The sequence below is a fragment of the Megalops cyprinoides genome, chromosome 6 (assembly GCF_013368585.1).
Source record: "Megalops cyprinoides isolate fMegCyp1 chromosome 6, fMegCyp1.pri, whole genome shotgun sequence".
NCBI classification, from domain to species: domain Eukaryota; kingdom Metazoa; phylum Chordata; class Actinopteri; order Elopiformes; family Megalopidae; genus Megalops; species Megalops cyprinoides.
In genome coordinates, this window is record NC_050588.1 from 9,370,580 (window position 1) to 9,383,829 (window position 13,250).

Genomic DNA, 13,250 nt, shown 5'->3' on the forward strand with positions numbered 1-13,250 from the left:
TTACATTATTTATTAAACGTTTAATCAATGCTAAGTCGGTACACTGCCTTCTCGACAAACTCCAGCCCGCACCCAGTAATTTGTTAATTGACATAATCGAATGCTGAGCTCTTCTGAAGTATGTGCTGTGCTAATACCATGCTAATGCGCATTAGGCCGGCGCATTTCAATGCTGTGCGCTCTGTCCTAATGTAATATATGTAGCAGCGGGAATTTTTTTTTGACACTATGATTTCATTTATTTTCTCCAATGTACCTATTTTTATTGACTGTAAATGGGTGCCGCTGGTGTACAAAGGGTGTACAGTAATCCCAGCTGACAGAGGTTACACAGCTGATGCACGTTTTTCGAGGGGGGTGGGGGGAGGAACGGAGATGGCTTTGGGTGAGATTTTTTGGGGACACGTCCGGGACTGCATTTCCCCGAGGCACTAGCTGAAAACTTAAATTGCCATGGGAATCCAACCGTTGACAGAATTGTTGTTTTTGGCTCTGGAGACCCACATGTAAAATTTAATACGGTTACCTGATTGAGAGTTCCTTATTTAGCTGCATTAAAATATATCGTAAGTGGCTGGGGATGCCTGATTTCATTACACTTCAAATGAGAAAGCAAACGCAGCCAAAGTTCAACATCGTCTTATTATGCAACACTCCTACAAAACCGCAAAACCCCCCGATCCCTGCCATTCAAAGACATGCATCGGACTAAAAATGTATCTGGTTAACATCCTCATTGCGTTATTGGTACATTAAGTGGCATCCGTGGGTTCCAAGAATAATACTTTATGAAGGACCATATAAGAGTATTAGTTCAATAAAAAGAGCCATAAATCTTATATTGCAGTCACGCACCAATCACGCAGGATAATTTCAAAACTTTCTCTGGCTATTACCAGTTGCTAGCTAGTAGGCTAAATAAGCCATTTAGCCTCTTATTGACTGATGACTAATATCATTTAAGATAACCGAGTGAACTGTATTTTCCACTGAATAACGCAAAAAAAGTATAGGATTAACAACATATAAACTAAGCAGCTACCTTCCCTTTACAACTGAGTATGAAGTAACCCATGTACACAGACTGTCAGGTTAAAGACAACAGTTGTAAATCACTTTTATAGCCATGAATTACTTGACCTATTCAATCGTGAATTTTAAACAGCAGACCTCAAAGCTGCGTAACTTTGCTACGTCAACAGCTACGTTTATCAGCAGAATCACTAGAGTCGTCTCTCGGGAGTCACTGTGGGAAAACACGACTCTCCCACTGTAAGCCGTTGCTCCTCAACTGCTGCTCCTGAGAACCCAGGCTAGCTGAGAGGTTCACCGCACAGCAGTCGTGCGCATTCTCAGTAACGGAAAAGCGGCCCGTGCTGCCTGCTGTCCCTCGTACCTTGAGCCCGGTGTAGAGGTCCCGGTGCAGCCTCTCCATGATGAGCAGCACGGCGATGCTGGAGCCGCCGCCGTACGTGTGGTCGATGACCGAGCCGTGCAGATCCACCAGCCGTTCGTGCTTCGGCAGGGATCTGCCGAGGCGGGTGACGGGTGGGAGAGAGAGAGTGAGAGATACTTACACGCAACACAAGGTCCGTGCCACTGACACAGTCAGCTCTGTTTTCAAAGTTCGCACGGTGTTCGCAAACTCTATTTAGTAACAGACGTACACGCGCTCACCACACAAACACACACACACACACACACACACACTCTCTTATCAGAGGACATCGCTTATGTTGTCGTTCCATTGGGGCTTACATATACCCAAAGCTAACTCATTAAAATTAAAGCACGCAGTGAGGCGCGCATGAAGTATTAAATTGTGGAACAAAGCTGTCTGTGTCTGAGGCACAGTGCGGAGCAGTGAGAGCGATACAGTGCTGATCATAAGGCTCTGATGTCATCAGGAAAGAGGCTGTTAGTGCAAGATAAGCGCTCCGTTACAAAGCAAGATGGGTAAACGCTGAAACTTACTCACTCAGGCAAAGATCATAAGAATCAATAGTCTCTGAGTGGCTAAGTCGGTCAGGGCTCTTGTTCTAAGTGCAGGTTGAGCCCTTCGGCCCGGGGCTCGAGCCTGGCTGTGTCGTTTGCCCATGAGGACCAGGAGCCCGCAGTGACAGAACAAAAGTATTCCACTCCCTCTCCGCATGTCGGCAGCTGACAGTACCCACCTTGTGTAGTGGAACTCCAGTGCCAGATCATTCCAGTGCTTGTCGTCCGGGGGCACAACGGATTTGAGCGCACAGGGGTAGTGGCCCCCCCAGCTGTCACACAGATAGACCACTCCGTACTGGCCCCGCCCCAGCTCCCGGCCCAGCTTGGGCTTTCCTGAGGGGAGACAGAGACCGGAAACGTGAGGAGTCGCCAACTTCAGGGGCGTGGAGAGATCTCCAGCTACCACCAAACAGTGCAAAGGCACACTCCCTTGTGCTCTGAAGCCTACTTCAGCTGGCCGTCATGTTTACACTGCAAGGACTAATGAGGAAGCAATGCTGGTTTTTCAAAACAAGAGCCTAAAAAAACACGTGTGAATTTGTACTGAAGTGCCCGTGGCTTTGACAGATTTTTTTTTTTTTTTTTTATTAAACTGATCACAGTTCCTTCCCTTACTCTAGATAGCGAATGGTGAACCTGTCCCCGTACTGTCGCTATACTTACTGTATGCACTTTTGTACGTCATTTTCGACAAAAGCGCCTGCTAAATAAATGTAAATGTAAACTAGGATGTTTAAAATACCCGCAAGTTTAAACGCTACAAAAGCCACACACTCCTACTCTCTGATTGGCTTGGTGGTTAAAGGCAGTTTGCAGACAGCCAACCACAAGATTCAAAAGAGACGGTTCCGGAGCACTGCATGTCACCTCAGGACCAGCTGGCATGGCAGGCAGGATATATTTTCAATTTGCTTAAAATCTGCCGTTTCTGGCCTCGAGGCAAAAACAAGCAACAAGTGTGGTGGAGGAGTCTTAACTGCTATCATTAATTGATAGCCACAGCTAAAGGACCAGAAAAATACTGATATGCTGCTATGTCATAACCCACAGAGACTGTATAAATAACTCTGCATTGCGGTTCTTTGGATTAGATTAATGAACTCCATGCGTTGCCTGGAACGTCACAGAAAATTTTATTTGAAAGACCAATTGCCTGTAGAGTGGAAGTGAGACGGCTGTGCTTCTATCTGCATGCTACGCAGAAATAAATCTGCCTCATTTTAGATATGGCACAGTTACTTCATCTTATATACTTTGGAATTTCATAAACTTTTTGTCGCTAAGCATCAAAACTTTCAACTAGACTCAGGGTACTTTAACTGCCAGCTTAAATACATCCACCACACATACATATATATATACACCTTTACACACATTTTTCTGCACTATAAGTAGCCAAATGTGCGGTGAGGTCAGCCGCTCTGGCCACTTAACCCCGCCCCCAGCCAGCGATTCCCGCCTCTTACCGTGTAGCAGCACGTCCCGCAGCGACCGGCTCTCCAGGGACAGCCGCGCCAGACGAGGGGCGTGGTCCTTCCTCACGCGGAGCCACAGGTCCTCCGTCCGCTCCAGCCTGCCGGTGTGGCCCTCCTCCAGCTGCCCGAAAGACACGAAGACGCCGTTACACTAACCACGTCACCAAACACGGCACAGACTCTTCCAAACTCCCACCTCCCCCCCCAAAACTGTAAAAGGTAACAGGCACTGACCACGGCACAGAGAGTCTCTTCCAAACTGTAAAAGCTACTCGCCTTTTTTCAAATCCCCAATCGTGAGAAGTGCCTCTGCAGGCATATTTGACTGATGCTTCCATGCCTCCAATTCTGGCTGCTGTAGTCTAGTAGCCTACTTCTGTATGGCATTTTAAACAAACAAAAGCTGTACCTCCCTCCCCAACCTTGGCCAATCAAAATTTATTTACAGGATAGGTGACAGGAATGCGCTATTTTTTTTTTGACATAGCGGCTCTCAACCGTCAAATGAGTCAAACTGAAAACCCAAATTTAGAACCGAGTGATATGAGATACAGAAGTGGGTTTAACTCAGGTGAATGAAAGCAGCAACATTCACAGCAGAAATAAAAACACTCCGTGTAACCTCAAGAAGTGAGGTCAGGACAGACGTGCCAAACGCTGAACACTACGCCGCTCCCGTCCCTTTCAGTGGCGGACGCTGAAACAAAAATGAAGGAGCCTTTTAGCAGGCCCTGCTAATTCCTCTGCCTTGCCTTGGCAGCCCTTTTTAACCTAATTATTTCAGCAAGGCGTATAATTCAGCCATTGTTCACACAAGAAAACAAATCCTTTTTTCCTTTTTGCTGAACAAATAAACATGAGGGGTGTTTTAGCTGTGTTGTAGCTTGACTGCTTCCAAGATGTCTGTCCCAGGGCTCCTCAGTTATCTTGTACAGGGGGGGTCACTTTAACATTATGGGAAACAGGTAATGGGTTGGGCAGTGGCTTCATTTTTCCACTCAGAGGCTGTTGTGGTCTTTCAAAGTGCTGAGTTGACCAGTTTATGGTGGTGTCCAGGGTATAGGGTAGGTTGTAGTCTGTGTTCTAGTGACCAGTCTGTTGGAGTGACCAGGGTGTGGGGTAGGGACCAGTGTTTGGAGCTTGGGTGTGATGTAGTGACTGCAGCGTGTGGTAGGTACCCGGCTTCTGGGTAGTGACTGGGGTGTGTAGTAGGTACCTGGCTTCTGGGTAGTGACTGGGGCGTGTGGTAGGTACCCGGCTTCTGGGTAGTGACTGGGGCGTGTGGTAGGTACCCGGCTTCTGGGTAGTGACTGGGGCGTGTGGTAGGTACCCGGCTTCTGGGTAGTGACTGGGGCGTGTGGTAGGTACCAGTATATAAGGTAGTGACCAGCACATGTGAAGAAGTATCCACTAACATGCTGGGTCTTGTCCTGTGTACCTGCGTGTGGGGCAGTGTGGGGTAGTGACTTGCTTGCAGTAGAGAGCGGTGCTGGGGATTCTGGGGGTACCTGGCGCAGAGAGGCGGCGAAGGCTTCGTGGGAGCTGTTGAGGCGCGTGCGGAACTGCGAGCAGATGCTCTTGGCGAGCTTGGCGGCGCTCAGACTCTCGATGGCGTCCTGGGCCACCTTCCTCTTCCACTCTGCCGTGATGGCCGGCGGGTTCACCCATGTTAGCCTCTGGATAATCTGAACCAGAAGGACAGGGGAAGAGGAGAGCAGGAGCAGGGAGAGAGAGAGAGAGAGAGAGAGAGCGCGAGAGAGAGAGAGAGAGCGCGAGAGAGAGAGAGAGAGCGCGAGAGAGAGAGAGAGAGAGAGAGAGAGAGAGAGAGAGAGCGAGAGCGAGAGCGAGAGAGAGAGAGAGAGAGAGAGAGAGAGAGAGAGAGAGAGAGAGAGAGAGAGGGAGGGAGAGAGAGGGAGAGAGAGGGAGAGAGAGGGAGAGAGGCAGGCAGAGAGACACAGGGAGAGAGAGGGGGAGGAGATGGCACTGGTCTGAATTCCTGCAGCTATTGCGACAGGCATAACTGCGAAATTACTTTTTGTTCCTACAATATTGAAAAGTTTTCTTCCATGAACCTCATATTCAATGGTATGCACAAATAAGTCTCTCTGGGGGAAAAAATTAAATGTACGAGCCGCAGATTATTGCTGAATACGGCACGCAGTCGTGACTGCTTCATTTAGAATAATCTGAATTATATAACCATATCACAATTACTTAAGGTTTGGCCGATTTTTTTTGGTTAATTGATTACACCTTCAACCACAGAGAGAGACATACACATACAGTTTACATGACACTTACGTGTTAATTTGGCCCAATCTCCTGTGTCCATGACACCAATGCATTTCCCCAAATACACTACAGTTAAACATTTAAACACAGGACACATATGCAATCTGTTCTGTCCATTTTATCAAAGCTACACAGTAAAGTATTACCAAGATTGAAAATATTAAATGGTTCGTGCAAAAACCATGCATGCCGAATGTTCACAACTCCACCCCCCCAACTCTAAAGTAAAAATAGCCACCATGCATATCAATACAGGCAATGCGTCATATGATCACAAATGACAGTTGACTTATTTGCTTGATTAAGTTAAGAGATCAAAGCATGGCCTTATTATGGTATGACAACGGAAGGGAAATTAGTAGCCATAGCAGTATCTCTAACTGACTATTAGGTCACCAGGGGCCTGTTTCACAAACGAAGTTCAGTGTAGTTACGGAATTTCTGTGGTATCTGGCTACACAAAGCCTAACAGATAAAGACAATCATGGCTAACTGGTCTCACGATGGTGGTCAAAAACTCCCTTTGTCTACCCACCTTCTTCCAATTGAGCTATGAGAAGGTTCACATGAAAGGGGTGGCATTTGTGACAAACAGCCAGTCGCAATCACTGAGAGTGTATGAACTGTATGTTTGCTGAGGTTCCCTGCATCACCAACAGCTCATATGTACCAGTGGCTAGAAAACACAGAGTAATACATACAGTTTGCGGCACAGGGATAGCATGGCTTTGACGAGCGGCACCAGAGACATACTAGAAGCTTGCAAAGCCAGGATATTCCCTAGGCAGAGAATATGTATCTCTCATATAAAAAAAACCATCAGGGAAAGCCAAGGGGTTCTGACAGCCCCTAAACACCCTTGCCCTGCAAAGAGCCGTTCTTACTACCTATGCACCTGTGGCCATGGGATCGTTCAGGAACGGTGATGCCATTTTCCATAGAGTTCTTTTGGTGAGAGGCCTTTTATAGGTTTGGCACTATTAGCCTACTCTGGAGCAGGTTAAATGTGCGTAAGCTACAAGGGCGATGTAACCCGGTTAAAAGTGAACCACAGTCATGAGACCAAAAACCCGGGGTTAAGCCCAAAGTTAGCCACTAACGCTGCTTTGTGAAACAGGCCCCAGAAGACGTCAGTATGAAAGTCGATGTTTGCATCTCAAGAGTCATCTTCTCCCACCAAAAAAAGTACAATGTCCGCATGAATGAGCTCATGGTAGACAAACAGGCATATCCTCCAGGCATATCCTGAAACTCACATGTCCTCATTTTTTGAGGCACACCCATAACTCCGTAACGACCCGTTACGAGCTGGAGCGTTTTAGGGACACAGCTCTGTTTGCCACAACACAGCACGAAGACGGCATTCTATAAACGGAGCAACACGCTTCCATCCAACAGAGTCGGCTCTGTGAACATTAGCGCACGTTAAGCGGCTTATCTCCCCAGATAATTATATCAAATACAGGACTGCGATAAACTGATTAGGGCGACCTGTAAACGCGCGCTGTAAACGAATGGGTTGGCGTGCTTCATATTTCGGCTGAGTGCGAACTTCACAGGCGAACAGGAAGGGAAAAAAATACGAAAACAGGTAGATTAATAACGTCATTTTTGCATTATGGATATTTATATCCATGACACAAAATATTGATATTTCCCTGACGACTTTTATCCCCATAACTGAGACATTATTCTGACATACGATGGGCTCCTGAACTAAATCTCATCTTCTATATAAAAAAAAAAAAAAAAAAGTCAGATGAGCAATAACGGTCAGAACTTTTCTCGTTTTGTTTTTGCATTTTTGGGTGAAAGAGCCATGCATCAACTGTATTATTTTGTCCCTGCAAAGTATCCTTTCTTTTGGAAGAACAAAGCATGCCATAGACTTGGGCTCCCCTTAACACGGTCACATGTGAGAGCTGGATCTAATGCCATCGCTAGTTGCCAGATTTTTTTTTTTTTGATGGGATTCGGTTCCTGAGCTCACCGTGCAATACCGGGTGCGACACGATTGGGGGGGGGCTGTCAAACAAAGCTCCCTTAAATTCGGTTCAGTGTTCTGATGAATGCGGCTGCTGCCCTCTGAAACTCTTACCTGCTTGATCTGTTCCCACACTAGCCGTGTGACCGAGGACCCGGAATGGAACGTAACTTCAACGTGATAGGCAGCATTCAGAATCTGAGAGGGGCAAAGGGAAGAGTCGTTAAAGCATGTCACCAACTCAAGCAGAGCCTTAAACTCTCTTAAAGTGGAGGGTCCTTCACTCACAGACCTGAGTTTAGCTCTTAATAGAACTAAATCATTCCTGTGGATCAGGTGCTCTTAACAGACTTGAGTATTTTTTTTATTTTGCTTTGGTCATTGAGATGAACAGAAAACATTGTGTTAATGATGGCAAAAAGTAAACTCGCTTAAATTCACCAGTCAGTGCTACAGACAAAGTGCAAAGAGGTGGACTAACATGCCCTGTATTCCTGGGTTATAGTTTATTATGGAATGTGAAGCATATGGTCAACATACAAAATTACAATCAAAACTCGACATGTTAAAATAAAAAGGAAAGTGGTTCCTGTTAAGGTAATGTACTGTCTGTAACAAGTTCCAACAAGTGTAGTGGTAGAGGTATTGCAATTTCTGTTCTCAGATGATTTCGTTTTCTATTTTGGTGTGTGCCACACTTACTACAGGTTTATCTGGACTGACTGCATGAATGATTACAACCAGTTAATTCTGTATTTACATAGATTGATGAGTGGATCAATGGATCTATAAGAACAAACTGAGTCTAATTTTCGGCCTCCCCAGTTTTTGGACTCAGGGGCTGCTTCCTGACACAGCGCAAACTCAGACACAGGCAGCCCCCGACACAAATACATTAAGCTCACGGTTAGTCTCTGGTACTCATTAGGTGAGGGCAACACCAAGGCGGCTGGAGGATGAAGCTAATTGCTGCAGTGTGTTTTCAAGGCTGGCAACAATAAGCATTGCACAACATGACGCAATAATTAAAATCTTTCGACCCACATAAAAATGCACAATTAAGCTGTTTATTCAGCTGACTGAAATAAAAAAAAACAAGAAATCCCTCATTCTTTGCCTAGCCCACAGTGAAAAACAGAGCCATTTGAGACAAGCTCTTCTTTTTTTACTGATGCTTTTAAAGTGAGGTAAATGCAAACTTCTCTCATTAAGTGCCTCGCCCACTCCTCTGCAGGTCCCCAATGTGGCTCCCCAACTTTTTGCCACTTTGTTGTGGCTTTAGTCCCTCCTATAGGTCACCGAGGACCCTTCTAACAAAACAGTGTCCTGACACCATTTCAGTCGATGGGTTTCGTAAAGCGACGGAGGGTGTATTCCAAAGCAAAATTTTCCCATCCCTGTTTTATTTCACAGTGAATTATTACATTGCCACTGCCCTGAATGAGCTCACATTTCTCCACTGTCACAAACTGCAATTAAACTCAGTCACTGTCAAACGGATCATTTTATGCTGACTCACTCATCCTAAGGTGGAATACCAGGACACAGCAACAGAACAGGAACAGAGACTCAGGGCCAGTTGTGTGTGAAGGTACAGATACAGACACAGCCAAAGAGTCCAGAGGAACACCACCTCTAACTGTTGTTGACCTGAAACCATGTCTCCATTCAAAAGCGGCAGGATGGATCCAAAAGGCGAGCTCATTTAATGTCCTGTTCACAGTGTAACACAAAAGGCCGTTCTTAGGTCAGCAACAGACTTCCTGCAGACTTTTTGTTTTATTTGCTCTACTTAAACTACAGCAGGCTAAACAACAAGGTGATCTGTTATCTAACGTTAGCTTGTTAGAAAGGACAGCCAGCCTAAAAAAATGCATGCTGCTTTGCCATTCACACCCATGAACCAGAGAGTCTGTTATTCTAATAGTGCATATTTTCCCTCCCATCTTTTTAAAAATAACAAATATTACAACTGACATACATCCACAAATAATATCTGACTGAAGATCAACTTTGTCATAAGCAAAGACCAGATAGTGCTGAAGGCTGCACTGTCCCCTGGCCTCTGGGCTCTTGACCTTGATTGGCCAAAACTACATCTAGTCATGGCTCCATTGGTCCCATGGACTGTGGCTGCCTGTCACTATGCTGTTATGTTAGGTTCTGTATTGGAATTCTGAGGGTGGAATTTGACCTTCTGTGGTGACGCTCTGTGTGTGCGTGTATATGTATCTACCTGCTTGAGATGGTTGGAGGTGATGTTGTGTACAGAGGCATCCATGTGAGACTTCTCCAGGCTACTCAGACAGCGTTCCAGCGTGCCCACGAAGCTCTCCCGCAGGTAGTCCACGGAGCTGATGAGCTTGTTGGCCACGGCCTGGTTCAGCCTCACCACGATCAGCTCCTGGATCTGGTGGATGCAGGACTTGATGTCCTTGGAGGTGACGGGCTCCCCGTTGGGTGTAACGATGATGTCTGTCAGCAACGAAGGGAGGGAACGAGAGAGAGAGAGGGAGAGAAGGAAAGAGCAAGGGAGAGGGGAGGAAGGGAGAGAAAGAAACCAAAGACGGGAGAAAGAGAGAGAGAAAGAAGGGAGGGCAAGGGATGGAGGGAGAGGAAGACAGAAACAGAGGGAAGGAGGGGGAGGAAAGGGCAAAGGGAGAGGGGTGGAGAGAGAGAGAGATAAAAAACAAAGGAATACACTCAATCTCAACCATTTCAAAACTACGGGAGACAGTCACACAGTACGTATTTGAAACATGGAGGACATCAGGATGCTTGATTACTGAGGCCTTGAAAGTACCTCTCTCTTATGCATTTCGGCATGTCATATCACGGAACCAAAACAGCAGGAGCAGGTTCAGAGCTGCCCATCTGACTGCTGGAGGGTCCCGCGTCCCCCCCCCCCCCCTCCCCATATCGCACGCTTCAGACTGCCCAGCTATGCGGCGGCCGGTCTAAATAGGATAAGCTGCCATGGAAACCGGATGAATGGCTTACACTCGACCAGCCACGAGTTGCCAATCTATTCTAACGAAGTCGCTGTGCGCATAATCATAATCGGAAATGGCCATCCCCCTTTTCCTGAGCAATTAGGCTGAGTTTTGTCCGATTATCCGTTTATGCAAATTTGGCAGGCCACTTTTGAGATCGAAATGCCCCCCAGCACTGTTTGTGAGTAACACAATGGGGCTCTTTCTCGCGAAGCTGTCTATCACCAAGGCTTCCCTCCCATGGATGGAGGAAGTCAGTTTAATATTTTAGGAACTTCCTTCTTCTCACAGCAAAGGGTTGATTAATAAACAAAAATAGCACTTTTCTCATGATGCCTTATATTGGCTGCTTCATAACATTTTCCAATGTGCACGACTGCTGCCATCTTGGTGATTAATTTAGGCAGTAGGGCTTGCAACCAATATCACAGGTTCAAAGGTGGTGAGCTGGGGCATGTTGTTTTTAGTCTTGGGCAGAGAGCAGTACCCAGATTTGACCGTGAAAGGATAATACGCGGAACTGGGACCCACCAAATATCCCAGACAAACGTGTTTTTGAGCAAATACACAAAACAAAGAGCTTTTAGGCTCCCAGCGTATCATTGGCTGCTCTCTGTGAACACTCTGTATACATTAAGATCAGTAACCCACTGACACGGGAAATTGCCATGAAAATGTTCTGTAAATATCTGTAACGTTTAACAACTTTTTCACCCTTCTGCAGTGGATGCCATTCAATTCGTTACTAAACAATCTTACAAGGTAATGCACATATGACTTATTTGGATTTGAATAATACATTTTGCGTATGGGCTACACACAATTAACCAATCTGTCGAATGGGTATGACAATTTATTTATTATTATTATTTACCCCCAAGTCCAAAAGGCAATAATAACGGTAATCAAAAAAGCAGGAGTGACAGTAACACAATCAAATATTTGAATGTTCTGTCATATGCAAACTGTAAAGGTTACATCTGCACATTTGGTCTATCTGTCAATAAAGAACTTCAGCCAAAATAAAGGCCAAAGGAGACCCCCCATTTCTTGCAGAGAACCTTGTACTGATGAATATTTAAATATAAGAATCAAAATATGATCCAAGTTAATGTTTGGCCCATTCTGAGGCATGTGGCCTTACTATAATTGACAATGTTCACGGATGGCCCCAAGCTGAACAACATGCACAATTGTAAGGCCTGCAACCGTTCAGAGTTTTGTAATTGACTATGCAAAATCTAATTTGCTACATTTTAAATTAGGTGAATCACTCATGTTGCATTCAATGGAGCATCTAATCCATTTCCCAGTGGCATTCAAGGAGGCTTGCACTGACATTACATTTCTGTACATTTTCTGTACATCAGTACATTTCTGACAGTTTGCTTCAGCATCGGAGGTAAGCTGAACCACATCAGGTTCACCCGCACGGGCCCACCCGAATGCCCCTCCACTGAATGCAACTGGTGTATCCAACAAGATCACTAGCAGTCAAAGTTTGCTGACGGAGTCTATCAATCCAGACAGTCTCTAACCCTAAACTACGGTGCCGTTTTTCCACGTCTCTTGTTCTGCGGGGACAATGCTGTCACTTTCTATAGAACTCCTTTACAGCATGTATATGAAAAAAAAATTACACGTTAAGACAAAACATACAAAACCTGTTTGTCAGAGAGAGCATTCATCAGAAGTGAATAAGAATCTAGATTATCGTTACATCCAGTCCATCTGCGTCTGCCCCATTATGCCCACTATTAGCTGTTCCCCTCGAGCTCCAGCTTCTCCCTCCCGCCCCCTCCCCAGGCCCCGCCCCCCCTGTATTACCCGTGAACTCCAGGTTAGCAGCGTCCTCCAGCAGCTGCTCCTTCATGCTGCTGAGCGTCTCCACGATCATCTCCTTCATCTCCTCCTGCTTGCGGTTGGCGATGGCCATGAGGGAGGAGAAGAGCTCGCCCTCCTTCTCGCGCGTGTACTCCAGCCGCCGCGGCGTGATCTGCAAATCCCGCTGCATGTCGAAAGCCTGGGGGCCGGAGGGACAGCGCCACGTTTATTACATCACGCGCCCGTTTGTGACATCACCTGCCGACTTATGACATCACCAGGCTGCGGTCATCCATAAAGGTGGGTTCAGGTCTGAAATCCACCAAGGCATCTGTGTTAGAATTCAAAGCCCTAGGCTATGAGAATGACCAGTTCCAGGCTGGAACATGTAGAATAGTGCAGAAGCACACTCCCGCAGGACAAATGCATGCGCTTCACCTGGCAGTGCCAACCCCCACCCCCTTCTGGACTGTCCTCTTCCCTCTCTTCCAGTGTGGGGAGGTGCAAAATTCGAAACGATACGGCTACTCAGACCTCAAACACCTGGGAATGTGGCTTGAGGCCTCAGGCCACAGTTAGAGCCATAGCAACAACTCCACAGTGCTGCCATTGTGTCTCTGATGAAGCCTACATGGATTTCTGTTATAACCTAATTGGCAAAATATCAATTCTATTGCATTCAAT

At 46.2% G+C, this 13,250-nt stretch overlaps 1 protein-coding gene across 2 annotated transcripts in view; it reads right to left on the minus strand.

Moving 5' to 3' along the window:
* Positions 1 to 13,250, minus strand: part of dstyk (dual serine/threonine and tyrosine protein kinase) — a 36,336-nt gene that overhangs the window by 3,268 nt on the left and 19,818 nt on the right. For both annotated transcript variants that reach the window (XM_036532096.1, XM_036532095.1), the window contains 7 exons: positions 12,570 to 12,765; positions 9,986 to 10,224; positions 7,864 to 7,947; positions 4,982 to 5,158; positions 3,465 to 3,594; positions 2,175 to 2,331; positions 1,397 to 1,529 (listed from right to left, as the gene is read on the minus strand). In XM_036532096.1, coding sequence (XP_036387989.1) covers positions 1,397 to 1,529; positions 2,175 to 2,331; positions 3,465 to 3,594; positions 4,982 to 5,158; positions 7,864 to 7,947; positions 9,986 to 10,224; positions 12,570 to 12,765 — 1,116 coding nt within the window. The remainder of the gene's footprint in view (positions 1 to 1,396; positions 1,530 to 2,174; positions 2,332 to 3,464; positions 3,595 to 4,981; positions 5,159 to 7,863; positions 7,948 to 9,985; positions 10,225 to 12,569; positions 12,766 to 13,250) is intronic.